At 43.8% G+C, this 26,521-nt stretch overlaps 1 protein-coding gene across 1 annotated transcript in view; it reads left to right on the top strand.

Moving 5' to 3' along the window:
- LOC144823935 (sperm-specific sodium:proton exchanger-like) overlaps positions 1 to 26,521 on the top strand; it is a 5,382,759-nt gene that overhangs the window by 1,845,339 nt on the left and 3,510,899 nt on the right. The window contains exon 6 of the mRNA XM_078682869.1: positions 13,669 to 13,837. Coding sequence (XP_078538995.1) covers positions 13,669 to 13,837 — 169 coding nt within the window. The remainder of the gene's footprint in view (positions 1 to 13,668; positions 13,838 to 26,521) is intronic.

Raw genomic sequence — 26,521 nt, 5'->3', positions numbered from 1 at the left:
TCAGATGCACCACAGGAGATGGAGCCAGCATTGTGGAGGGAAGGCACAGTCCTATTCAGGTCCCAGGTGCAACTACCTCCCATTTCGATGCATATCTCTCTATTCAGCACTGATTTGACTCACCCTGTCTCCTGGAATCCCCCAGCCCCTATCACTCAAACTGGAGTTGAGTGATAGGGGCTAGGTTGTGTATTCCTTGTCTGGCAAGAAATACACAACCTAGCAGAGGCAGGCTTGGATAGTTAGACAAGAAAATACCCACTTTCTAAAAGTGGTATTTTCAAACACAGAATGTTAAAACCAACTTCACTAAAAGATGTATTTTATCATTCTGAGTTCAGGCATTCTAAACTCGAATATCTACCTAGTTCCCTGAGTCAGTTAGGATTATAATAATCAAGCTGCCCATTCTGGCCTATGGGGAAAATTAGCCTTGCAATAGTGAAACACGAAAATGGCTGGAATCTACTATTAGGACATGCCACACACATGAGGGCTTGTCCTACCTTATACTTACAATGCACTCTGCCCTTGGGCCTACCATAGGGGTGTCTGACATGAAGAAAAGGGAAGGTTTGGGGACTGGCAAGTGGTTCCCTTGCCCAGTCAACATGGCAGTACCAGACTGCACACAGGCTCTGCAATGGCAGACTTGAGACACACTTTTACAGGCTGCTTCTGTGGGTGGCTCAACCAGTGCTGCAAGCCCACTAGCAGCATTTGGTTTAGAAGCCCTGGGCACACTCAGTGCACTGTACTAGGGTCTGACAAGTAAACTAAACCCGCCAATCATGGAATCACAAATCCATACATCAATTTACAATTGGGAGCATTGGCACAGTGGCACTGGACAGCGGTGGCACAGTGCCCACAGCATCTAACACCAGAAAAAACACATGAGGCAACAGCAAAAATGGACGGGAGACCCAAGCCAAGGTACCAGGTCTAACAACCATTATCCTTCAATAAGCGCCTGATATTACTTTGTGACAAATACGTTATTGGTTATTTAAAATTTAAAATTCACCAATCCACGTTTGCATTGGCATGCGGCCATCCTTGCTATGAACTGAGTTCCCAACCAACCAAAAACAGGAATGCAACCTTGATACGACTTGTTATATCAACTAAATTGCATCCTATCTCGTCATTACATTTGATGTTCAGATTGGGAAAAAGAAATATGTCCAAATAAAACAATATATTGTGATAATTACTTGTAAGTAATACTCACAATATCTAAAATATCCCTTAAATAGGGTTACATCCTTTGCCATATGACCTCAATATCAACTAGCTCCATGTTCACATATATGTTTCACAGTGTCCATAATAATGTATCAATTGCCTAGAAAAATATTATTGTAACAGAAACCTAAAACAAATAAAATCCAAAGACCTCATGTTGTCCGGAAATGAAAATCAAAGGCATCTAACATTTAAAAACAAATACTGGCAATATTGGAAAACCTCACCTGTGAAAAAAGCCAGCTTTTGAACCATGGTCCCATCCCTTGCCGTATCAGCTCCTCATTGACTTAGTCTATGTTCAGAGGTTCTACATCTCCACTATCTAAACCACCATTCAAAAAAGCATACTGAAAAATCATTATTATAACCCAGACCTAAAGCAACTGGAATCCAATGACCTGATTATTTTCAGAAACGAAAATAATAAATATTCTATATATTAATACAAGTACTGGCAAAATTTGAAATCTTCACCTGTGGAAAGGCCAGTCTAGACGGTGGCACCACATTTTAGCATATCAACTCCTCATCAACCCAGTCTGTGTTCAGAGATATAGTGCAATGTGTTCTACAATCCTTCTATATGAAACACCATTCAAAATGGTATACTACATATAATCTTCAAGTCTATATTATCCCCAAACCAGATGTACCCGTGATTTGTCATGTTGTGAGAAAGGGCTGCAGTATAGTGAGCTGTTCCAAAATTAGCAACCACAGTTGAAAAAACATGTAAGTCTCAATATAGAAGTGTATGATATCGGTTGGGGAAACCTTCCTAACCAATATTGGCAGGCCAAATACTTTTTTAGAACAACTAAAATAATTAGACTTGTAGAGAATACTTTGAACAGGGAATGGAGAAACAATCAGGAGAGACTAGCAAAGAGAGAAAAAAGAGGTAGGAAGAGAAGGACTAGAAGACCAAAACTTATTTAAAAATCATTCTCTTATTGAATAAGAAGAATAAATGTTATTTCAGTTTACGAGGATTTACCTCGTTGGGTGTGGTGAATATCATACTCCTCCTACCTTTATAATTGTGCTATTAATTTTTCAGACCAGAGGGGAAAATGGTTTAGTGGGTGGAGGACCAGTTGTTCGATGATCCCAAGAATTGATAAGTAGATTCAAATCCATGTCCTCCCTCTGAACTCTGCAAAATCTACCTAATTAGAGGGACCAGAGGGAAGATATACAGAAGAGAATTTTCGCAAGGATGTAGAAGTACATTCACTCCCAGAGACTGCTTGCTTGATAAACTCAAAAAGAACAGTGGGGCTTGCAATTTAAATTGATATGCAAATAGATCTAGAACTGGTACACCTAAGATATAGCCCAAGACTCAGCGATTGAGAATGTAATCCTGAGAGGAGGGAAAAACCTGTCTGCTTGAAACCTACGGTGTGAACTGCTCTTAAAAAAAGAAGATTCCTTTCAACCCAAGATATTATATCTAGAGCTATCTGGTTTACAGACTGTCATTTTGTCCCAAACTGGTGGTTCATTCAAGCTTTCGCTATGATATTGCCTGTCCTGATCACTAAGATGGATTCCTTGATCTGGGGAGAAAAGACAGCTAAGGTTTACAGGTTTACAAGCTGACCCCTCAGCTGTTTTAACTCCTTAATGGTGTGACCAAAGTGGGCACTCCAAGGTATCAAACAACTCATTACATCAAGCTCGGCTTGTATCTCAAGTTGCAATTCATGTAACTGGTTGCAGTGTGAAACTTTAGAAATGCTGCCACTTTGTTGACTTTAAAACTCACATGCCTTCCCGAGCACACATGGAGCCTGATCCACAAGACAGCTTTCTGCCCTCCTGGAGAGAAATGATAACGATTATCAGGAAGGGGAACAATGCATAATTGATGGCCAGGGAGGTGTCACCTCCTAGCCCCAAAAGGCAAGGGGGCCAAGGGGTAACAACAGGGGGAGCTAGACAGGCTGGCATGAGATGCATAAAGAGGAAACCAGTTGCCAAACCAGTTTCCCAAGCAGTGAGTCACCCTGAGGTAGCCACACCCTGTGGGCGGGCTAGGGAGATTTGAATACAGAGAGATTTGTTTCACCAACTTGGGAGTGAGCAGAATGGTGCACTATGGGATAGCCAGGTGCCACACTCCACAGGAAGTGGTCACCAGGTGGGATGGAACCCGGTAGCCCATTGGCTACCAACCACATCCTTCTGTGAGGGCACTTTCCAAGAAAAAAGGGGGCACCCAGACCTCAACTCTCGACCGACTTGGAAGAAGTACCAAAAGAGGACAGGTGCTCTGAGGGACCATCAGAGAGAAGCTGCACCAATAAGGACTGCACCTGCTGCACCTCGTGGTTAGTGATGACTGTGCCTACCATGTCCTGTACAAGGAAAAGTCATCTCCACAGCCCAGTGAACCCAGGAGAACTCCAAGGGCCATATGCCTGGCCGCCTGTTGGCAGCATAGGAACACAACAGGTGAAGAAGCCTGCTGGGGCAACTTGGTAGCTCAAAGTCTTCAAGCCAAGACCACCACCACTCTGCAGCATCAAGGACCAAGACCCAATGAACAGAGTTGCAACTGAGTTCGCTGGCCTGGGAGTGCTGGTGGAGAGTTGCTGAGATCCTCAGAAGGTGAGTTATTGACTCAGGAAGGTTTGGCCTGTGACCACGATAATGAGTGACATGTAGTCCAGCGGCAACTGGACTTCAGCCAGACCAGAGAGAGCTTTGTGGGACGTCAGTCCTGCAACCAGGACCCCCGCCATATTCGTGGACCAAGTAATCCCAGCAGAAATACCCCCATCGACTACATCGCTTCCACAGCATCCTTAACGCATCTTTAGCATCCTTCATCCCTTGCTTCAGGACCACTCCATTGAAGCCCAGTGCAACACGGATAAAGTATCCGGAACTCCTGGAGTACTTTGCTGGTTCCCTTTACTAGCTATTTGACAGAGTTTGCCATCCATAGTGCTTCTAACCAACCTCATGGACACTTACCTAAGTTTTCCTTGAAAAAAGTTTTAAAGTGTCCAATTCATTGATTTTGCCAAGGCTTGCTCATGGTTGAGTGAAATTCATTTGATTTATTATTACTTGTAATATATCTATACCTCTGGATTGTTCATTCCAGTGTCTAAATCCTTATGAAAATAGAGTCTATTTTTATATATTGGTGTCAGATTTGTTGGGTGTTGTGTCGATTTTTTCTTCAATTGTTTGGGTGGTGTTTAAATACTTTGCACGTGTCCTCTGTGTAAGCCTTGCAGATCAGTGCCACAGCTACCCAGGATTGAGCTGAGGGTTTGATGGACACAGCCCAAGGGTCCTCAGGGGTTGTAAGTGTATTATATGATGTGGTTTCACAACCACACCATATAACACAGTCAATTTCCTCGCATCTCTCATTCTCAACAAACTTCCTCAGTATTGCTCCATGATTGAAAAGAAGATCGAGCATAGATGAAAAGATCACCAAGATAAGGGTACATTTCTACCCCCTGTTATAAAAAAGTGCAATTACAGGCACCAAATCTTTCACGAAAACTCTTGGGGCAGTTTTCAACCCAAAATTGGTAATTATCTTCTCCCACACAGAATCTGAGATACTGTTGGGATGACAGTGCAATACAGATGTGCAGATATGGTTCTTGCTTGTCATTTCAAGAAGTCTTTATTCGATAATTAAATCATAAAATACATGTAACACAATTTACAAATCTCTAAAATACATGTACATTCCATAAAATAAATAGAGTAATATAAAACAGTCAAAAGACCATATTAAATCATTAGTACAAAACTTCACTGAAAATCATTAAAAATTACAATGAATCCTTGGGACAGACAGATACACATTTACACATGACCAATAGCAATTCTATAGATTAGGGCTGCAGCCTAAGACGAATTAATAAATCTAGCTCTAAGAGTCCAGGCCCAACCTAGGTATTTAGCTACTCCGGTTACAATTAGGGGTGACAGGTCAGACTTTAATAACCTACTAGCATTCGCTGCTGAGCGTGTTCCCAGATTCCTACAAACTGGGCTTAGCCACTTGACTCTAGGGGCAGTGTACAACGGGCAGACAAAAAGAAAATGGTCAACATTCTCTTCCTGTCCTGAGCACCTAGGACATTGCCCCGGGCCACCCTTACCCCATTTTTTGGTGTACTCCCTTAAAGGCAGAGAACCGCACCTAAATTGATGAAATAGTTTGCAGTCCAGGGGCTTAGTTATAGCATCCCAATAATTTTCAAAGCTGGGGACATCTTTCATAACAAAAAATGTGCCAGTAAGGTTAGTATCTGTCATTCCAGAGTGTCTTTTATTCGCCACCCATTCCCAATAATGCAGCTTTAAATCCTTCTTAGAGGGAAAGGTTGCAGTGACAGGATTTAGCCAAAGTTCCCCGTGGCCCATGTCACATAGGGTGGTTCTTAAGGCTTTGAACCAGCCAATGTTGGAGGAGCCAGGGAGATCCCTAACCTCTAAGCATGCTCTTGCATAAAGCTGAAGTTCGGGCGTAGTCCAAAGGCGTCGCCAGAACGCCAATGGGCGCAATCTGGCCATATCCTCCACCGGCTGACACCCAAGATCATACAAAAGTGGAAACCGCGGGGTTGACTGTGGGAGGCCAATGGCCAGCCTTAAAAATTTATTTTGGGCAACTTTCAAGGGGTCAAGGTTGCTATAGCCCCAAAGCTCCGCTCCATACAGGACAGATGGTAAGACTTTCATGCCATAGATTTTTATTAAGGGGGACATGGGCCTGGAGAAGGAACTTTTATGTTCTTTAAGCAAGGCTCCTCCTATCTGCGTATGCTTTAATGCCATTAGGTTAACCTGTTGAGACCAACCAAGGGTCTCACTAAACGTATCTCCGAGGTAGGTAAACAGCTTAGTCTGTTCCAGAGATGTACCTCCCATAGTAACCCTGGCTGTGATCGAAGAGTGTCCTCTTAGTACCATAAATTTTGTTTTAGACACATTTACCTCTAGCTCATGCTCGCAGCAGAACAGTTCAAACCTTGACAGAGCCTGTTGAAGGCCCAGTCTGGTCTTAGATATTAAAAGGGTGTCGTCTACGAACATGAGCAGTGGGATTTTCAATCCAGCCAGGGACGGGGCATCGGTAGGCTGGTTGGCAAAATACTGCATAACCCCATTTATATATAAAGAAAACAGGGTGGGTGCTAAAATGCACCCTTGCCTTACACCTTTAGCAACTGGAAATGTATCTGTAACCTCACCTGGTTTACCCCAACATACTTGGGCAAATGTGTGGGCATGAAGGTTGACCAAAAGGCGTAAAAGGGGAGCAGGCATACCCAGCTTCGCTAGACAGTCCCACAACTTAGCCCTTGGGACAAGGTCAAATGCAGACCTTAAGTCCACAAAGGCTGCGTAGAGGTTACCTTTGCCTAGGGTAACGGTCTTCCAATAGAGAAGAATAAACCGAAGAGCCTGATCTAGAGTTCTCGCGTGTGACCGGAAGCCAGCCTGGAGAGGTGTAAGAATATTGAACTCATCAATCCAATCATGAATCCTGCCAATAACAAGGCGGGCTGTGATTTTTAGCACCGCGTCAATTAGGCTGATCGGCCGGTAGTTGGAAGGAACCGACCGATCGCCTTTCTTGTAAATTGGCAGGATTTCTGCCCCAAACCAAGATTCGGGGACCTTAGCACCAGAGGCTAGAGCATTTGCCAAATGGACTAAGTAGGGGACCCAAAGGTCCTGATCCTGTTGGAATAAGTCGGCAGGAATGCAATACGGGCCGGGTGCCTTGCCCCTTGGAATAGATTGCAGAGTATGTTTAACTTCACGGCTTGTAAATTTGAGGGGGGGACTGGTAATAAGACATGGAATGTCATCCTGAGTATTACTGCAGTTCTTAAATTGTTCTTCAAAGTAACATACCCACTGGAGTTGACCAACCGAGGCGGGGCTTGGGTGATCTTCCTGTGATTTGCCCCATTTTAGTAGATGCCAGAACTGACACATGTTCCGGGAGCTACATGCTTCGGTTAGCATTGCCCACCGTTCATCATCCCAGTTGGACTTGGGTTTATGCCTTGCATTTTTATAAGCCTTCCTACAGTCCCTTATCAGGCTATGGTTTTTTAGCTTTATTGAGTTAAACAAATCCCCATGAGTTCGATGGCAATCTTCATCAAACCAGGATATAGTTTTCTGTTTTCCCCTCCTACCCTGCTTGGAGATGGTTTTAACAAATAGTTTTTTTAGCTCTAAAAATAAATTAGTGTGGATATTAGTGATTTTTACATTAATATCATCCTGTGTCTTACAACAAGAAATTTCTTCCAAAGAGCTTGAGACCAAGGTTCTAATCTCCTTACGTGCCTCAACATTAACAGAGACTTTTGGCCACCGTACCCTTCTCATGTCGTTACTAAGTACAACTTCGTTCTGAATGACATTCAGACAACTGCTCTCTAACCCCAGAAAGCTATGTTCCCTTAGTTCCATCACCAGTGGATCGTGGTCACTTTCAGGTCGGGTTAGGACCACCATATCTTCTACTGTGGCCCACATCTTAACATCGACCAAAATATAGTCTATACGACTACTATATCTGCCGTTACAAAAAGTGTGTCTACCTGTCCTATCGGATCGCAATCTGCCATTAAGTGCTCGCAAACCCTTGTCCAAGCAAAACCCTTTAATGAATGTGTCAGATTGCGTCCATTTCCTAATCGGGGCTAACTCGAGCTGGGGGATCCCCCAAGTCATATCCTCAGCCTCAGTGAGTAAGTCATCACCTACACTCAGGGGTTCAAAACAGGAGTTAAAGTCCCCCATTACAACCGTAAAACCATTTGCATTTGTACCAGAAAGGAAGTTGTCTAGAATGTGGAGGCTTGGGGCAACCCTTCCACCCCGGGTACCCCTGACATAAATGTTGATCAACAGGATATCAAGGACTTTAGAAGATCTTATTCTAACCATCAGTATGTCGGGGCTATCAATTTGTACCTCCTCAGCTCTAACACCCTCATACTGTCGAACCCAGGTAGTCAGGCCTCCCATGGCACGTCCTCTATGGCCTTTGATTGCAGGTTTACCAAAGTTTAGGTAACCAACAAGGAACACCGCTGGGAGTGCCCAAGTTTCCTGAAATGACCAAACATCACGTTGATTGATAAAATCCACCCTTTCCGTGTTACACAGACGGGACTCGAGCCCAGCAATGTTCCAAGAGCCAAACCTGGCACCGCTTGAGACTGTCCCGGAAATACTATTAGCCTTTATTATATCATCATCCATGATGCCCCTAAAATTTGGTCTATCTATTGGGGGTACATTGTCACTCCTTTTTTCAATTTCGACCACACCGTAAACTCCCGACTCAGATAGCCCCGTTACACAACCCCCCGTTATTGCCAATCACCATATCATCAGCCTCAACAGTCGCTACATCCTGAGCTACCACTTGTATTTCCTGTTTCCTACCCCAAACCCTACCGGGAGGATCATACTTCTCCTTACCACAATGTATTTGCATCTCTTTGGAAATAACTCCATAATAAGAAACCAATTCTGAGGTAGTAGACGTACCCGTACAATCTAAATTGACCTTAGGAACTAGGAATGAAAAATCAAGTCAATCATTTGAGTCCATCCCTGACAGTGGTTCGTACAAGTTTTGCAGTGGAATATTCCAGTGCTCGTTGTACCAGATGGAATTACTACGGTTACTTGTTATAGGGAAATGGCTGGGTGGGTGACGGCAGGGGATTAGGGGGCACGGAATGTTAACGTTATTGGTAGGATAAGAGAAAAAGGGTGAATGTTTTGGCATGCTCAGGAAGGGAGTGTATCCACTAGCGCTGGGATAGACAGGGGGTCTAAGCAAGGGCTCTGGATAGAAATAACTCAAGTTTCGAGTGGATACACCTCCTTCATTGTTTCCAGGGTACCAATCGCTTATGTGAGAGACAACTCTGTGATCCCTAAAATTAATGATCACAATGTCGCCCTCTATATCCTTTGGACGGAGACCCACCCAGTTACACCTTCTTACCGAGATAATATCTCCGTTTAAGTGGGCTGGAAGGGGTCTGTTATTTCTCAGCCAAAAGATAACTTTGTTTTTCAGGTTTGCATTAAGCTCACGGTTACCATTTGAGATCGAAGGAACCCCAGTTAAAACAATCACAAAGTTAGACGATTCGGGGGGTAGGTCCACTGTATTCTTGCGAATTGGAAATGTTCTTTGGGATGTGGTTTTAGTTTTGTCGACCCCAGGGGGCAATGTCTGACTATTTACAATAGGAATCGGTTTATTAGAGGCCGACACGTGCTTCTCTTTAGCTAACTTATTTACTAGTGTCAGTTTGGGTGTTGAGATGGCTTTAGTGTTTTTACTGGGTGGATTTCCATTTATTTTGGGTGATGTACTTTGGATCACTATTGTTGTGGGAGGTTGGCCTTTCGGTTGAGGCTGATCCTTACAGTTCGTTAGATGGGGAATTTTGTTCGGATCAGCAGTTGTTAAAAGGTTATCCATTTTCTCCCCCAAGATTCTAACCCTCTCCATAAGGGGGAGCATATAGGATTTTAAAATTTGGTCAAAAAGTTCTATGGTCTCTTTTTTCGTCTTAGGTAATGGTTCATCAATGACGGGTGGAGTTGAATGGGTAAAGGAATCTGGTGAAACCACCCTCACGGAGGGGACAGTTTTATTAATTTTAGATGTTTCTACTGGGGGTGGAGAGGCCAAGGTGTTAAGACTTTTCCTTTTAACCCCCCCCCTTTCTCCTCTTCTTCCTAGGCGGGGAATGAAAGACCCTAAGTTCATGGGTTTAATTCCGGTGCCATTTTTACTGTGTAGAGGAATTGTTTTGTTATTAGGAATAGACTTGATTGGGGCAACACTATCGATTGGATGATTAGACAGAGAAGAGTGTAGTTGAGGGACTATGAATGGGGCTACTGGGGTGTTTAGTTCTATAAGACTATTTGAAACAGTAGGTGCACTAATACAATTGTCAGCACTATTATTACCAGAATTAATAGCAGATGTGTTGAGGTCACGAAAAATGCTAGGGAAGTGGTCAGTACAGAATAGATCGGCATCTCTGTCCAACCTACCAGTACTTCCTGTGTCATGAGTAGTACTTCTATTGATCAAGGGGGACAGGGGTTTCTGTTTCAAATGTTCGATGGATCGGCTTCGCTCAGCGCGTTTCTCTGCTAAGAGTAGTTCTTTATCTATCTCCTTGTTAGCTTTCTCGAAATATTTGTCAAGAGGCCCCAGGATTGAGACGCCAACATAGGATGGTAGAGTTGGACATAACTGTAGAAGAAATCTTGCAGTAGTGGGTACTATGGAGACCGACTAACCTGAGTACAACAGGGGCAGGGTGAAAATCTTAGGGGCCGGGCCCAGCCCAGCCCCCTTCGGCCCCTGACGGCCACAGACGGTCCCGCCCTTGTCCCGGGCTTCTCCCGGGACGCTCCAGCGCAGCGGAGATGACGTGCGCAGTTTATAGGGGAGTGGTGAAAGGGGGCGTGGCAAACAGGGAGAGCGGCCCAGGTGACTCGGGCAGGTCAGCAGCAGGGACTCCTGGGAACCGGAGTCCAAGTGCCAACGCGCTCGCTGCCCTGCTATAACTAACGCCCAGAGCAGTCTTTGGTAAGTCCTACTCCCCAGCGTCCACAGGAAGCAAGCGCCTCGAAGCGGAACCCGCGAAGCGGGTCCGGCGAGAAGTAGCGCTTTTGAAGGGATAGGTGCTCAAGATTTCAATGCGCCAACGAGCTCCACCAACAACGAGGGTCCAATCCCAGCAGGCAGACACAAAGGAAAAGTGAACCCCACGAAGGTTGCAGGTCCGGTGGTTTTGACCGTGATGAGGGGGGCGTGGCAAACAGGGAGAGCGGCCCAGGTGACTCGGGCAGGTCAGCAGCAGGGACTCCTGGGAACCGGAGTCCAAGTGCCAACGCGCTCGCAGCCCTGCTATAACTAACGCCCAGAGCAGTCTTTGGTAAGTCCTACTCCCCAGCGCCCACAGGAAGCAAGCGCCTCGAAGCGGGACCCGCGAAGCGGATCCGGCGAGAAGTAGCGCTTTTGAAGGGATAGGCGCTCAAGATTTCAATGCGCCAAGGAGCTCCACCAACAACGAGGGTCCAATCCAAGCAGGCAGACACAAAGGAAAAGTGAATCCCACGAAGGTTGCAGGTCCGGTGGTTTTGACCGTGATGAGGGGGGCGTGGCAAACAGGGAGAGCGGCCCAGGTGACTCGGGCAGGTCAGCAGCAGGGACTCCTGGGAACCAGAGTCCAAGTGCCAACGCGCTCGCAGCCCTGCTATAACTAACGCCCAGAGCAGTGTTTGGTAAGTCCTACTCCCCAGCGCCCACAGGAAGCAAGCGCCTCGAAGCGGGACCCGCAAAGCGGGTCCGGCCAGAAGTAGCGCTTTTGAAGGGATAGGCGCTCAAGATTTCAATGCGCCAAGGAGCTCCACCAACAACGAGGGTTCAATCCCAGCAGGCAGACACAAAGGAAAAGTGAATCCCCTTCTTGCTTGTCTATTTTGGTCAATCAATCTCTTTAGGTTACCAATTAAATAATCTTTATTGTGAACTCATCCATCTTGGAATGAACTGTGGTAATGTAATGGTTGACCTTTTAAGCCTATATTCATCTGAAATACTCCAGTTGACTTCTAGAATAGAAACACTCTTCAATACCAGCCGATCCTCTGTTGTTCTGGAGGAACTTGAATTATAGATTGTTTGAACTAATGCCAGAATACTGTCCATCATTCCATTTTTCTTGGTTGGATTGAATGGAAGGAGAATAGGAACAAATCTCGACTTGGAAGAAACTGGAGAAATTGTTTATTTCATTCTACAGACACAATATGCAGAACCCGTTTGTCTGATATTATGTAGTCCCTTTGATTGAAAAAGTTACTAAACAATACACTACCAAACCCTGGTTCTTCTAGAGCCCTGCATAGTCAATAGTTTTTTGGGCCATCCCTTTATCCAGAGGACTGAAGGAAAGAATCATTACATTGTCATCTATGCTGAAACTGTTCTTGTCAAAAACCCCTTCTTCCTTTGTTAAAATCCTTATGCCTATATCTGAAAGGCTATGTATGGTTTTGATTCTTAAAGGATTGACATAAAACCTCTTCAAGTTCTTCACCAAATAATTTGTTACTTGAGAAAGGCTTACAAAGGAGTCAGCTCTTTTGTGAAGAATCAACCTTCCATCCTCTCAATTATGATGCACGATAAGTAGCCACAACTGCTGATGCAGCCATAGCAGAGGCTCTGAGACTGTCAAAACCACATTTGCCATACATTTGGTTTGTACCTCCATACAAGCCAGCAATCCTCAAGCTACATATCACAAAAAGTTGATAATTCTGGTGTAATTTACCAACCACAAAAAAGGCCATCGCGCCAACCAATGTCTGGAGGAGCGGAGCTATCTGGAATATTTGTGAATGCAGATGTGATTGTTGAGGTATGCTTGGCCAGTGTTATGTAGTGCCCTGAAAGTGTGGGTGAGGATTTTGAATTGTGCTCTTTGTGTATAGCAAGCCAGTGGAGCTCCTTCAGGTGTGGTTTGAAGTGAGTATGGCGTGGGAGGTCAAGAGTGATTCTGGCTGCTTAGTTCTGGATGGTCTGCAGCTTTATGGGTTGATCCTGGCATAGACGGCATTCCCGTATTCCAGCTTGCCTGCTGATAAGGGTGTGAGTGAGGGCTTTCAAAGTGTTGATTGGGAGTTATTTGAAAAATCTTCCTCAGCATCTACGGAGAATCGAAGCATGAGACGGGGGAAGGTTTTGACTTGGGTGGCCATATCGAGTTTGCTGTAGATAATGATTCTGAGGTTCTTGGCGCTGGTGGTGAAGGAATGGGGTGGGTGTCAGGTGTAGTAGTATTAACTCATTCATTAAATCAGTGCTGTTCATTTTTTTTAAGTATTTCTAAAATTAATTTCAAATGTACTCTTTTAAGGGGATCAAAGTTAGATATACAACAGTTTAAAAGTAACCACATCTTTTTGTCATGCTGTTTGACAAATCGAAATTCACAAGGTACTGCAGCCTGAATCTAGAACGTGCTGACTGCAACTATTCAGGGACTTGCAAATGTTCTCTTGGAAAATAGTGCCCTCTGTTGGCTTTGCCAGTGCTTGTTGTTTTGAATTCATAGCTGCTGCCTTACAACTTATGTGTTGTCTTCCCAAGTAATATTTTCTGACAAGTATGTTTCTGAATTCTTTGTCGAAACACTAAACTGTCTCCCATTCTTTAATAATTATATTCTCAAAGTTACAATGATATAAATGTTATGTTTCTTAATTAACTCATTACTTAAGACAGTGCTGTGCTTTTGTTGTCAGATTAATCGGGTGTACGTTTTTTTTCTCTTGTTTTTATTTTCTCAGGCTTGTAGTTATTACCATGCTAAGTTTTTGGCTGCGCCGCATGGGGAATGGATTTACTTGGCGTGCTGGTGTTGTTGTTGTTTGGGGTGGAATGAGAGGAGCATTCACTCTGAATATGGCCTTGGTAGCATTCAACACAGACGAAGTAGATATTTTTATGAAAGGAAAGGTAAGAATCATTCAAACATTTTACATAAGTTGATATAAATCATTTGAAAAACGTAATATTGTAATATTTCACAATTTCATTGTACTAAAATGTATACAGTGTATTTTTTGCAAATCATTTTATATTTATGTAGATAACTTATTGGGAAGGTGAATAAGAGAAATTCGAAGCAGAGCTTCTTAAAATAAGGAAGTATCAGCACAGTAAGAGAGTGAAAGCTAGCCAGTCCAGGGTGATTTAAGTCTAGTACCCAACAAATAAAAAACCCATTTGCTGGGAGATACATTATGACATCAAAGCTTACACCTAGGGAGAAATAAGACATTTAGCAAATTGAACTGGAGATTGAATAAAAGCAAAATAGCACTTGTTGTGGGCAACCACAGTTAGATGTAAACGTGGTGAATAAAAAGTGAAATAGAAAGGGAGAATGAGGGTAGCATTTGGAAGTATATCAATCATTGGCAATGCCAATCTTTCTCACCATTTAGACAAGTTTAGTGTTGCATTTTCTAAAAGAAATAATTAATATAATGTGAATTTTATGATATGCAAAAGTAGTGTATGATGCAATATAGCTAATGTTTTAGATAGTTAAAGTTTTTTTATTAACACAGCATACTTATGTATTGTATTTTTACATTTTATGCAGTTAAACAGTAAATAATATATACAGGTAATATTTTTTTACTGTAATTAATTTTTGAATATATTGTGTAATATAATACTTTTTAGGATCAAGGTCCATCATAATCCATCAATCAATCATGCCATTTGTATAGCGCACTACTCACCCGGGAGGGTCTCAAGGCGCTTGGGGGGAGGGGTATGCTACTGCTCGAACAGCCAGGTCTTGAGTTGTTTCCTGAAGGCGAGATGGTCCTGGGTCAGCCGAAGGTGGATGGGGAGGGAGTTCCAAGTCTTGGCAGCCAGGTAAGAGAAGGATCTTCCTCCGGTGGTGGCTCTTCGGATGCGTGGTACGGCTGCGAGGGCAAGGCTGGTGGACCGTAGCTGGCGGGTGGGCGTGTAGAAGGTCAGGCGGTCGTTGAGGTACTTCGGGCCAAGGTCGTGGAGAGACTTGTGTGCGTGGGTGAGGAGCCGGAACGTGATCCTCTTGTCGACGGGGAGCCAGTGCAGGTTCCTCAGTTGGCTGGAGATGTGGCTGCGTCGGGGGACATCCAGGATGAGTCGGGCGGAGGCGTTCTGGATGCGCTGGAGTCTTTTCTGTAGCTTGGCTGTGGTTCCGGCGTAGAGGGCGTTTCCGTAGTCCAGTCGGCTGGTGACGAGTGCCTGGGTGACAGTCTTCCTGGTCTCGGTCGGGATCCAGCGGAAGATCTTGCGAAGCATACAAGGGTTTTGAAGCACGATGAGGAGACGGCGTTGACTTGTCTGGTCATCGAGAGGGAGGGGTCCAGGATGAAGCCCAGGTTGCGTGCGTGGTCGGTTGGCTTGGGTGCGGTGCCCTGGGCTGGGGGTCACCAGGAGTCGTCCCAGGCGGAGGGCGAAGATCCCAGGATGAGGACTTCCGTCTTGTCCGAGTTCAGTTTCAGGCGGCTGTCCTTCATCCACTCGGCGACGTCTTTCATCCCTTCGTGTAGGCAGGTTCTGGCGGTGTCGGGGTCTCTGGTGAGGGAGAGGATCAGCTGGGTGTCGTCGGCGTAAGAGATGATGTTGAGGTTGTGCTGGCGTGCGATGGCTGCGAGAGGTTTCATGTAGATGTTGAAGAGGGTGGGGCTGAGTGAAGATCCTTGCGGGACGCCGCAGATGACTTCGGTGGCCTCGGAGCGAAACGGGGGGAGGCGGACTCTTTGTGTTCTTCCGGCGAGGAGCGAGATGATCCACTCCAGTGCCTTCTCTTGGATACCGATGTTGCTGAGGCGCTGGACTAGGGTGCGGTGGCAGACCGTGTCGAACGCAGCGGACAGGCCTTTAAACGTGTAAGTCAAACAAAGAGGTATGCAGTTTCTAAGGAAGGGGATGGGAGGGTCAGGGAGGTGTGATAGACCATGTAAGAGAAGGAACAAGGAAGAGGCGAGATGTTTAATAAGTAGCAATGGTCTTTACACACACTGAGAGGTGTTAATCTTTATTATAATGAGCTCTTTGTTGGCTTGACACTGCAATGCAGAAAGGTCCTTGCAGAGGGTCTCTTTGCCGAAGCTTTTCTGTTTTGTAACCCGGAGGCCCTTTGTGATGAGGTGGAAGGGGCAACTAAAAGTGAATTTGGTGTGTGCAGTGATTGTGTTAAACTTAGATATGAGTGTCCCTGTGAACCTTTAATAACTGTATATTTGCTATGATTAAAAATTGACTAGAAAAGTTGTGGTTGGCAAAGAAAAATAAATCTGCATTAGTGTCCAGTTATTAATGTTTCACAAGGACACTTATAGGTATTTTGAACATACTAACTGCACTGACTGTACTTACTTTTTGTTAGTCCCTCCACCTCAGCACATAGGGCCTCATGGCTTATAACACAGAAGGCCTCTGGCAAAGAGCCCCATTGCGGCGCTTGTTGTGCATTGTAGTGTAGGTCCAACGAGGAGCTTCTCGGGGAGTGTGACGGCATTTGCTCCTTATTGGAGCTCTGCCAACTTTCTTGTTCCATCTCTTACCTTGTCTCCTGGTCCCCCTTGACCCTCCCATCCCCTTCCTTAGGAATTGTATATCTGTTTGCTTGACTTACTAATCTAATACTTTTTACTAATGTAAGTTAAAAAAATGTTCAAAACATATTTTTGTAGCAGGATTTTAAACAGTGTAATAATTATCATTTTGAAATGTTACACTTTTATTTTGGCAGTGTAGCATTTAAACCTTAAAAACAAATGCATTTGGGTATCTATGTACAAACTTTAAAAAATATTTTGTCCATGTTACAATATTTGTAATTTTTTTTATACAGCTGGTAGTTCTTGTAGAATTTGTTTAATACATACATTAGTGTATATAACTTCCCATGTTGCAGGTAAATGTTCCATAATTTCTTCTGCCAAGTCTTCTGTCAATGGAGTAAGTATGAATCAATCCATAAAAAGTTGGTTACTGATGTCCACTGGTTGGAATCCTTCTGTATATAATACTTGTGCTGTAACTGTTGTAGTTTCTTGTGTTGTTTTTTCTATTCCATACATTTGTATAGGTATTGTTTCTGGGGTGCTTCTGTAGGCTGTGAAAACAGAATTAGAAAACATAAGTATTATAGTAGCATATTATACAGTGTATTGTGATTTTTGTTTGAAAGGTATGTGAATGGCTTTAATCATTTTGAGTTGTTTTTATGTGTTTTATGTCAAATAAATGTTTACTTACTTGCAATTTACTGTGTCTTGTGGTATTCAGAATCTTCTCATTATAAAAACATGTACAGTTACATGCATCATTTTGATATATTTGCCAATTGTTTTCGTTTTCATGATGTCTGTACTGTCTTTTATAGCAATTCATTTTAGTTTTATTTCTTGTCCTCCAATAAATATATTTTTGATGTCTTCTTCCTGAAAAAGATGTAGTGTTTTTTATTATGATAATATATTTGTTTTTTAACATTAATAAAACCTATGATTTTGTTTTAAATTGTGTGAGAATAGTTTTGAGAATTTTAACAGTATCTAGAAGTGTAAATTAGTTTATTAAATGTAGTTGTAATGGGAAAAGTTTTTTTTAAAAATATTTTTTTGACGTTTTCAAAGAAAGAACAATACACATAGTACCATAAAAGACTGTTCAAAGGATAACACAATACTAATATGTCATGATGCACAATTATAGACAATAAGTAAAATATATCACTGAAATAAAGCAGGCATAAAAGAACAGTTACGTACATCAACAAAAAGTAATACAAGAACAAAACAACTGTTGGTCAACAAATTATATCTATATAGAAACATAAAGAGTCGGTCTATCCCCGACTAGGGTGTCTGCAAACCATGGGGGAAGTCATGGAAAAGGAAACAATCGGGTGATGACATGAACAGCATGATATACAGAGGAGGAAAACATACGAGGCAAATAGCAGTGCGGGGCTATTCGAGCGGTGGGATGAAGATATGACAGTCGATTGGTGTTTAACCAAGTGGGTTCTCTTGAACTTCCAACCGGGTCTCGGATTGCATCGGCAAAGGAGAGGCCTCTCTTGCCTGTGACCATTTCATGAACGGCTCCCAGATATCTCGGGGTCTAGATGCTGGGGGCATCAATTCCCAATATGTGCTAAGTTGTGTGTGGCCATATGCAACATCCGACAGCCAATCCGAGAACTCAGGTAGCTTTTTCCGACCCCATCTGATAGCAACTTGCCGCTTGGCATATAATAATAAAAGGGCATGGAGTTTACGTCTTTTAGGCATAGTGTCTTTAACCAATCCCAGGAGGCCTAAGTGTGGGGTCGGGTCGTCAGTTCTCCCAATAATTTGATTAACAGCAGTGAATATTTTCCGCCAGTATCCAAGGAGATGAGGACAGCTCCAGGCCATGTGTAGAAAGGTAGCATTATCCAAGCTACATCTCCAGCATCTAGCATCCTCCCATAGGTGCATGCGTTGTAGGCTAATGGGCGTGCGGTAGTATCGATTTAAAAATTTAAAATGAATAAGGCGCAGTTTATAGTTGGGGGAGAGTTCTAATAGTTGTTTACAACAAAAGGACCATTGCTCTTCGGTCAGTGGTATATCTAGTTCTGAATTCCAAAGTCGCATGGATGATGGTTTCACAACCGGGGCCTGATCTTGCATAGTGGTGTAGAGTCGAGTCACCAATTTCCTAGGGGAGGCTCGTGCTAATATGTTCTGAAGGGCTTGTAGTGTGGGAGGTTCGCCTGGAAAACCTTCCCAGATAGAGCGGCATGTCGCTTTTAATTTATGATATGAAAAAACCTCTCGAAAGGGGACTTCCACCTCCGCTGACTCTGTGGGCTGTTCTCTGAACGTCCCTTCAGGATATATATCAGCGAATGTGCGCAATCGAGTACCACCCATCGATATTTCACCACCACTCTCCTCAAGACAGGGCAGCATCGGGTTGTGTCTTAGAGGAATCGCAGGTGCATAGAGTATCGGGAGGCGAGCTCGCTTCTGTAACTCTCTCCACGCCCAGCGGAGGGTGTTAGCTGTATCAATATCAACTGCAGGTCTAGGGGCTCTGCGATATAGGGCAACCGCCAAGGATAGTGGCGCCACCGAGTCCAACTCCACCGCCACATGTGGCTGATAGGGCGTGGGATAGGCCCAGAAATGTAGGAACTGAGCCTGCGCACATAGTGCATATAAGTGCATGTCCAGCGCACCCAGACCGCCCTGTCTCAACGGCAGGGTCATCATATCCCAGGAAACTCGGACCTGACCTCCCGCCCACACCAGTGCTAGCAATTGGGATCTCAGGCAATTGAAAAAATGTTTTGTGAGTGGGATGGGGATATCTGCAAATAAAAAAAGGAATTTAGGCAAGACCACCATTTTTGAGAGGGCCACCTTTCAGGCAATCAAGAGGGGCAGTTTCAACCAGATCGCTACCTTACTCTCGAGCCAATTTACAGCTCTACCAAAGTTTAAAGGCCAAATATCTTGAAGATTGCGGCTGAGCCAGATACCCAGATACTTGACCTCATCTGCTCCCCAGCGAAGTGGGAACTCTGACCGAACCTCAGGCGTGTTGTCTGTCAATGGGAAGATCACCGATTTGTCCCAGTTGATTGATACACCCGATATTTCTCCAAAGCGTACAAACTCCCTCAGTAAGGGGTCTAGGTTGGTGGAAGGGTCACAGACATACAGGGTTATATCATCAGCATAGAGAGAAATTTATAGACTGCGCATGCTGAACCCAATAACCCCGGGCCTTATGGTGCTGTCTAATTCTAGCTGCCAGAGGTTCCATAGCTATGGCAAAAAGCAACGGTGATCATGGGCAACCTTGCCTTGTGCCCCGGGAGATGTCAAAGGGGTCTGAGATCATACCATTTACCCTAACTCTTGCAGTCGGTTTAGTGTAGAGCAGTCTAATTTGGGCAATACACATCTGGCTGAATCCCATACGTTCCAATATACGGAAAAAGTAAGGCTATTCCAGGGAGTCAAACGCCTTAGTGGCGTCTAGAAAGACAGCAGCAGCGTGCACTGTAGGGTGCAGAAAGTGCAGCACCGAGAATAGGGTCCTAAGGTTATGGGAAATGGAACGGCCAGGTATGAACCCCGCCAGATCCGGATAGGCCACCATCGGGAGCAGTGGTTGCAGGCGATCTGATATGAGTTTAGCAAAGATTTTCACATCAACATTTATCAAGGAGAGTGGTCTATAGGAGTCCAACGATAGTTCGTCCTTGTCTGGTTTCAATAATGTTATGATCATTGCTTCTCTCATCGAGGCCGGGAGAACGCCCAGTTCTAGTGATTCAGCATAGACTGCGTGTAACCGTGGTGCCAGTTCCTCAGCATATGCTTTATAAAATGTGGTTGTAAGGCCATCTGGGCAAGGCGCCTTATTCAGTGGCAAACCACCAATCACTTTTGCAATATCAGCAATCGTTACTAGGTGGTCCATATATTTGCGATGTGTGTCATTAAACCAGACCAAAGCTATTGAGTCTAGGAAGTCCTGGAGGTTCTACGGTATAGTAGAGTGTGTGGTAGTATATAATTTGGAGTAGAAGGCCCTGAACTCTTGCAATATCTCGGGTTGCCCCACGACTGCCTGACCGCCCGGATCATTAATTGTGTGTATAAATGCAGTGTTTCGGGTATTTTTAATCAGGTTCGAGAGAGTGCGACTCGGCCCGTCCCCCTCCCCATATTTCCTTGCCTCCGCGTGTTTACCTAGGAATTTAAGTTCCCGTTGGGCCTCCTTAGCATATTCAAGCAATTTCCCCTTCAATTATGTCGCTCTCTCAGGGCGAGGGTCAATACAGAATAGGTTCTCTAGCTCTTTCAACTTCCCTTCCATGGTACTTAAGGTGCCCCTGATGACCTTCAGTACTCCCGCCTGTCTCGCTATACATTGCCCCCTAATGACTGGCTTGATTGCATCTCACAGTGTCGACTCCGTGGACACTGAACCAGCGTTTACTGAGAAATAATCCAAAATGTCCTTTCTAATTTCCTCCTTGAAAGCCTTATCTAGCAAGGCGTTTGGTGGGAGCCGCCAACTAAAAGCACGAGTACATGCCTTTGGGATTACTGACTCTAGGATGCATGGTGCATGATCAGACAGGGAGCGGGCCAATCGACAGACCTCAGCAGTCCAGCCAGCTACATCAGGGGATATTAGTCAGAAATCCAATCTGGACCAAGCAGCATGCTGACTGGAGATACATGTCCCCTCGCGAACACCCGGGTGTCGTACCCTCCAAATATCGATTAGGTTACCCTCTACCATAATATCACGTAGAGCCTGACATGCATGAGGATGGAGCGGCCTTGACGCACCTCTGCGATCTAGGGTGTTGTTGAGGACCACATTAAAGTCACCCCCCCCAAATTATGGTGGCACAACCCATCTCAGTGATTCTGGCCCAGACTTCCCTGAAGAAATCTGGCTTGTCTATGTTTGGACCATATACAGCAGTCATCACCACTGACCTACCACACAAAAGACCATACAGTACAATGAATCTCCCTTCTGGGTCAGAATACGTTTTGCACTCTCTCCAGTCCAAACCAGGCCTCACCAACAAGGCTACTCCACGGGCATAGCTCGAATAAATAGCAGAATATACATCACCCCACCGGCTGTGCCGCAATTTTGATGAAGGTTTCGTGTTGAGATGCGTTTCCTGTAGGAAACATATGCCTACTTTATGTCTTTGCAGATACGCATGCATAAGCCTTGCTTTTCTACCATCGTTTAAACCTCTGATATTCCAAGTTAGGATTTTAAGCGAATTTTTTGTCACTCCCAAGATTGTCCTGGTAGTGTCAGGTGTTTACCCCCACTGTTATCATCCACAAGTATATAGCTTTGATCCTGCGGGACAGTTTCTGTTAAGTACCAACATTCAAACAAACCCCTAAACATCCCTCCCCACCCTCCACCCACTCCAACCCCCCAATCAGGTTGTGTCAGATCCCCCCCATAGTCACGCAAAGCGTGGAACCAGACATATGAACAAAACATTGGGAAACACCCCTCGGAGGCTTGGAAGCTCAAACATACTCCCCCGTTCGCACAGGGTGACTGAGGAAAATAAAGAGAGGGCTCGCCCGTAGGGCCTCAACATTTAAAAGATAACATTATATCATTGCATATAATATGAATGGCATATATGAGACCATGTTCTATCTAACAGCAGAGCAATGGAGACTTTCCGAAGAACCAGTGTATTAATAGTAAAATATGAACCAATTTCCACTTGCATAGAGTACACTACTAATTGACAGTCTGACCATATAACCTGCATACATTTCAACTAGTCATTGTCACTCAGGAGACTGTCATTTCCACCTCCCCCAGCATTTGCAGCCTTTGCCTTAGGACCGCAGACGTGCTTTGCAAACTTGAGTGCAGGTTTAGCGTCAGTAAAGTAATGCGCACTTCCATCGTGGGAGACTTTAAGCTTCGCAGGGTATAGCAGTGAGTATAGAATCTCAGCCTGTAGCAGGAGGCGTTTCGCGGGGAGGAATTCTCGGCGGGCAGCCTGCACCATAGGGGTGAAGTCAGGGTAAAATGAAATGTTGTTACCCTTGTGTGTAATTTGCCCCTTCTCACTTGCCAATTTTAGTATCAAGTCTCTGTCCTGGTAGTTTAGGAGTTTGGGCAGAATGGATCTGGGTGTGCCACCCACCGGTGGTTTGGGGCCTAGCGCCCTGTGCGCTCTTTCCACTGTAAATACGGGGGACAGGTGGGGGTCAAAGAGTTCATGGAGGAGGTCCGAAACATACTTCCATTTTTGCTATGGCTGTCGTCTCTGGAATGCCCGTTATGCGGACATTGCTTCTCCTAGAGCGTGCCTCCAAATCATCTGCCTTGTCCCGTATGACTGCCAGGAGTTTGTCCATGTGTGACATCTGCTCCTTGGTTCCCTGTTGGAATTCTCGCTCTTCCGTGCGGCAATTTTCTAAACAGTCCAGGCGTGTTTCATGGGTGGAGACATGGGATTTGACAGAGTCTAACTGGGATGTTAGAGCGTCCAGTTTGGCATCTATGTTTCTGAGACTGGAACGCACATCTAGCATCAGTAACCTGATGTCTTCCTCCTGTCCAGTGCCAGTATTCTCGCCATCCGCCGCCCCCTGTGCATCCTGTTCCACAGAGACCTGCCTCGCTGGTCTTTTATTGTCAAATGTGATTTTTGGTTGGCGATTGTCCTTTTTGCCCATATTGACCACCCGGTGGGCAAGGATGCGAGCGTCGTGTAGTTGAGCGCTGCGCTTCCACACCAGGGTTGCTTCTCCCCACTAGGGCAGGTAATCACAAGGGGGCATCAGCAGCGGGTAACACCTACGGGCCCACCTGGTAACGCTAACGGACAGAGGCGGGCACAAAATGGTACTTTCACAGGATTTTTGTCTACAGTCCAGGCCGCACATAGCAGGAGTCGTTTCCCAAGTAGCAGTAACTGCACCTGCCCCGCAGCACTCCCAACACCTCTATGACACTGGCACTCAGGGTTCAGTCACTCAGGATTTCCACGCACATGCGAACCTCAGTCAATGGCAATATATCACAGGTAGATGCCAGTAAGTACGGCGCGGTCAGTCTCAGGTATCCGCACGCGCGGGGGATGGTACTGTGGCAGCGTGAACCTGTCCTCGTCATCACACCTCCTCACCTTCAGTGGCTGCGCATGGGAGGACTACACTCACGCGGCGCAAACCAGCCCCCCGGTGAACAGCTAGCGCACACTGCAGAAACCCCTCAGCAGCGAACGCAGGTGGGCGGCGCAGAAAGTTACTCCCGTGACTCGCGGATCTTGTCCGGGGATATGGCACCACACGCATGGATCTATTTAGTAAGGAAGCACGTCTCTTCAGGGTTTTAGGTAAGTCTGTGGCATCGGACAGCGACAGGGAGGGCCCGCAGCAGCAGCGTCTCTATCGCGGCCCAGTCCGTGACAAGATTGCGGTTCCCGGTATTTACTGGTGCGAATTGTATTAAAATTTGTTTCTTCGCGCTCTTAGCAGCTGGCACTGTACCTACGGGAGTCGGGTCACAGGAACTCCCCAGAGGCGCACGCTCCGCAGCCCAGTCCGCTCCCGTCAGACCCCACCATGAAGGGCCTATCAGTCACCGGGCTCAGTTGTCAGGCTCGCCCGAGGCAGGTCGATCAGCACCCGGCCACTGCCGCCGCTCCCTCAGGCCCGCACCGCCGCCGGCTCAAACTCGATACAGGCTACAGATCAGGACGCAGCTTTCGAGCATCTGGCTCCACAGGGACTCCGCCGCTCGATGGTCAGTAGTTGAGCACTCATAGCCGCCCTTTATGCAGGATTAATATAGGATATATGCCTCAGTCGGCGGAGCTCGCTCAAGAAGCGGCCATTTTGCTGCTTGGCTAGCCATGCCCCCCCTGTATTGGGAAAACGTTGATAGTATGATTTTGATATACTTATGATACATAGTAATAAAAGTCCAAGTGGTAAGAATTTGTTTTTTTACATAAGGTGTTAGTTAAATGTGTTAGAATAATGTGCAATTTATGAATGTGATTTGTTTTTGTGTGTTGTTTTGCTAGTGTAATATGTATTGTGTTACTAACTTAACATATTACAGGTAGATACGTTTTTGGAATGAAGAAATGAAAAAAGAGTTAATAGTAAAGTATTCATTTTTTCTAACTAATAGAATGTGATATAGAGAAGTAGTGAGAATTGTGATATAAGTTTTTGTTACTTTGCTATTGTAGCAATTTATGTAGGTATATAAAGTAATTTTTCAGTTATTTAATACAGTAATTTAATTAATGTGTAATGTAACATTTGTGATGATAATTAGTATTTTTTTGCTGTGAAGTTTTAAAAAAAATTAATAAATTATAGTGTTTGACTTACTTTTAATATTGTTCCACAGACTGTCATCATAGTTTTTAGTTTTGTTTCTTTGACAACTTTTATTGGCGACGATGGTGGAGCTGGTGGTTGTAATATAAATTTTGCCGCTTGTTCAATTGCATCGGGTATTGTTATTGCTGATATTCTTGTAATTTTGATTTCTTTGATAGTAAGGATAGAATAATTGTTGACGACAATATTCTGTAGTAAAATTCAATTTTTTTCTTTTGCCAATTGAAAGTAATCTAAATTGTAGTAAGTGGCTTTTATGCTGTCAGTTGTATCTGCCAATGCCATGTGATAAAGGACTTTATTTTCATTGTTTGCTGTTTTGTAGTAAGTTTTGCTCGTACAAGTAATTGTATTGGCTTTAATGCATCTTTGGTATGGTTTCTTGTCCTCTGTTGATTTTCTTTTGATCTCCTGAATTGATATAATCTGAAATGACAAAGAAACATTGTTAGAATAACTTTCAATGTGTTTTTTAAATTGCTATTCATAATGCATTGTGGTAACTTTAATTTGAATCTACAGTTCCATATTTATTTGTAGGTTCATTTGTGTATATATGATCTAATGTTGTTTGGTAATTTGTAGTATAAGTTTTTATTATTTTGTTGCATTTGAAGTGTGTTTGTAAATATTATTATAGTAAGGTAGTTTGTTGTTGTTGTTTGTTTAAATCTATGTTAAAATATCCCATGATAATATATGTATAATTGGTGTAGAGTGTAGGAATTTTTTTTAATGATTGTAATAATTTTTCAAGTGTTGTAGTTTGTATATTATATCAATTACATAATTGTTGTGATTTATATAATGTGACATATAATATGTCAATTTGTTGTTGTGTTTTATAAATAGGTAGTATTTGACTTTAGTTTTTGTAATGGATTGCAATTCCATTTTGTTTGTTCATTGTTGTATTTTTCAAAGATTATATGATGATCTTGGGGAATTGAGAATACATTTTGTGTGGATTTTTGAGTAGTGTTTATTTCTGTTAGACAAATAATGTCTGCCTTCATAAAGTTAGTATCACTTGTGAATTATATAAAATGTTTTTAAAGTGAGCGTATATTTTGCACAATAATATTACATTTGTTTTTGTAATTACTTAATTGTGGTACTAATATATCTAATACCATTTGTGTTCTTAAGCGTTGCATTTCCTGTTTTACTTTGTGATATACAATTATTTTAGTTTAATTAAAGTTTTTAATGTATATGTTTGATATTGACTTAGCTCTGTTTAATGCCGCATAATGTAAGTGATGTATTTTGCTATTGTTAAAATCTATATAAAGTGGTTCAATAGTTTCACCTTGTGTTCAATGTATTGTTCGTGTTGATGCTTGTTGTAGTGGAAATTATTTGCGTATTATAGTTATACATTTTTTGGTTAATTCGGGCGCCAGTGCCAGCACTTTTATTTGCAGATGACACTGTTTAAATATCTCAAACTCCAAAAGGTTTACTAGATACTTTTGGTGCATATTGTGGAGCTAAGGGCCTAGAAATAAACTCTAGCAAAACAAAATATATGGCAGTGAATCCACATAAGTCCTTTAGAAAGAATTTACAGTAAAAAATCAGAAGCTAGAGAATGTGCATAATTTTAATTACTTGGGAATAACTCTGGACACTAAAATGACTTGTAAACCGCAATTGGAGAAAGGTAAAATGATTTTTCTACAAAACT

This window comes from Lissotriton helveticus, chromosome 3_1 (assembly GCF_964261635.1).
Source record: "Lissotriton helveticus chromosome 3_1, aLisHel1.1, whole genome shotgun sequence".
Lineage (NCBI taxonomy): Eukaryota > Metazoa > Chordata > Amphibia > Caudata > Salamandridae > Lissotriton > Lissotriton helveticus.
Note: the sequence above shows the minus strand (reverse complement) of the source record. Positions and strands in the feature narration are given on the sequence as shown.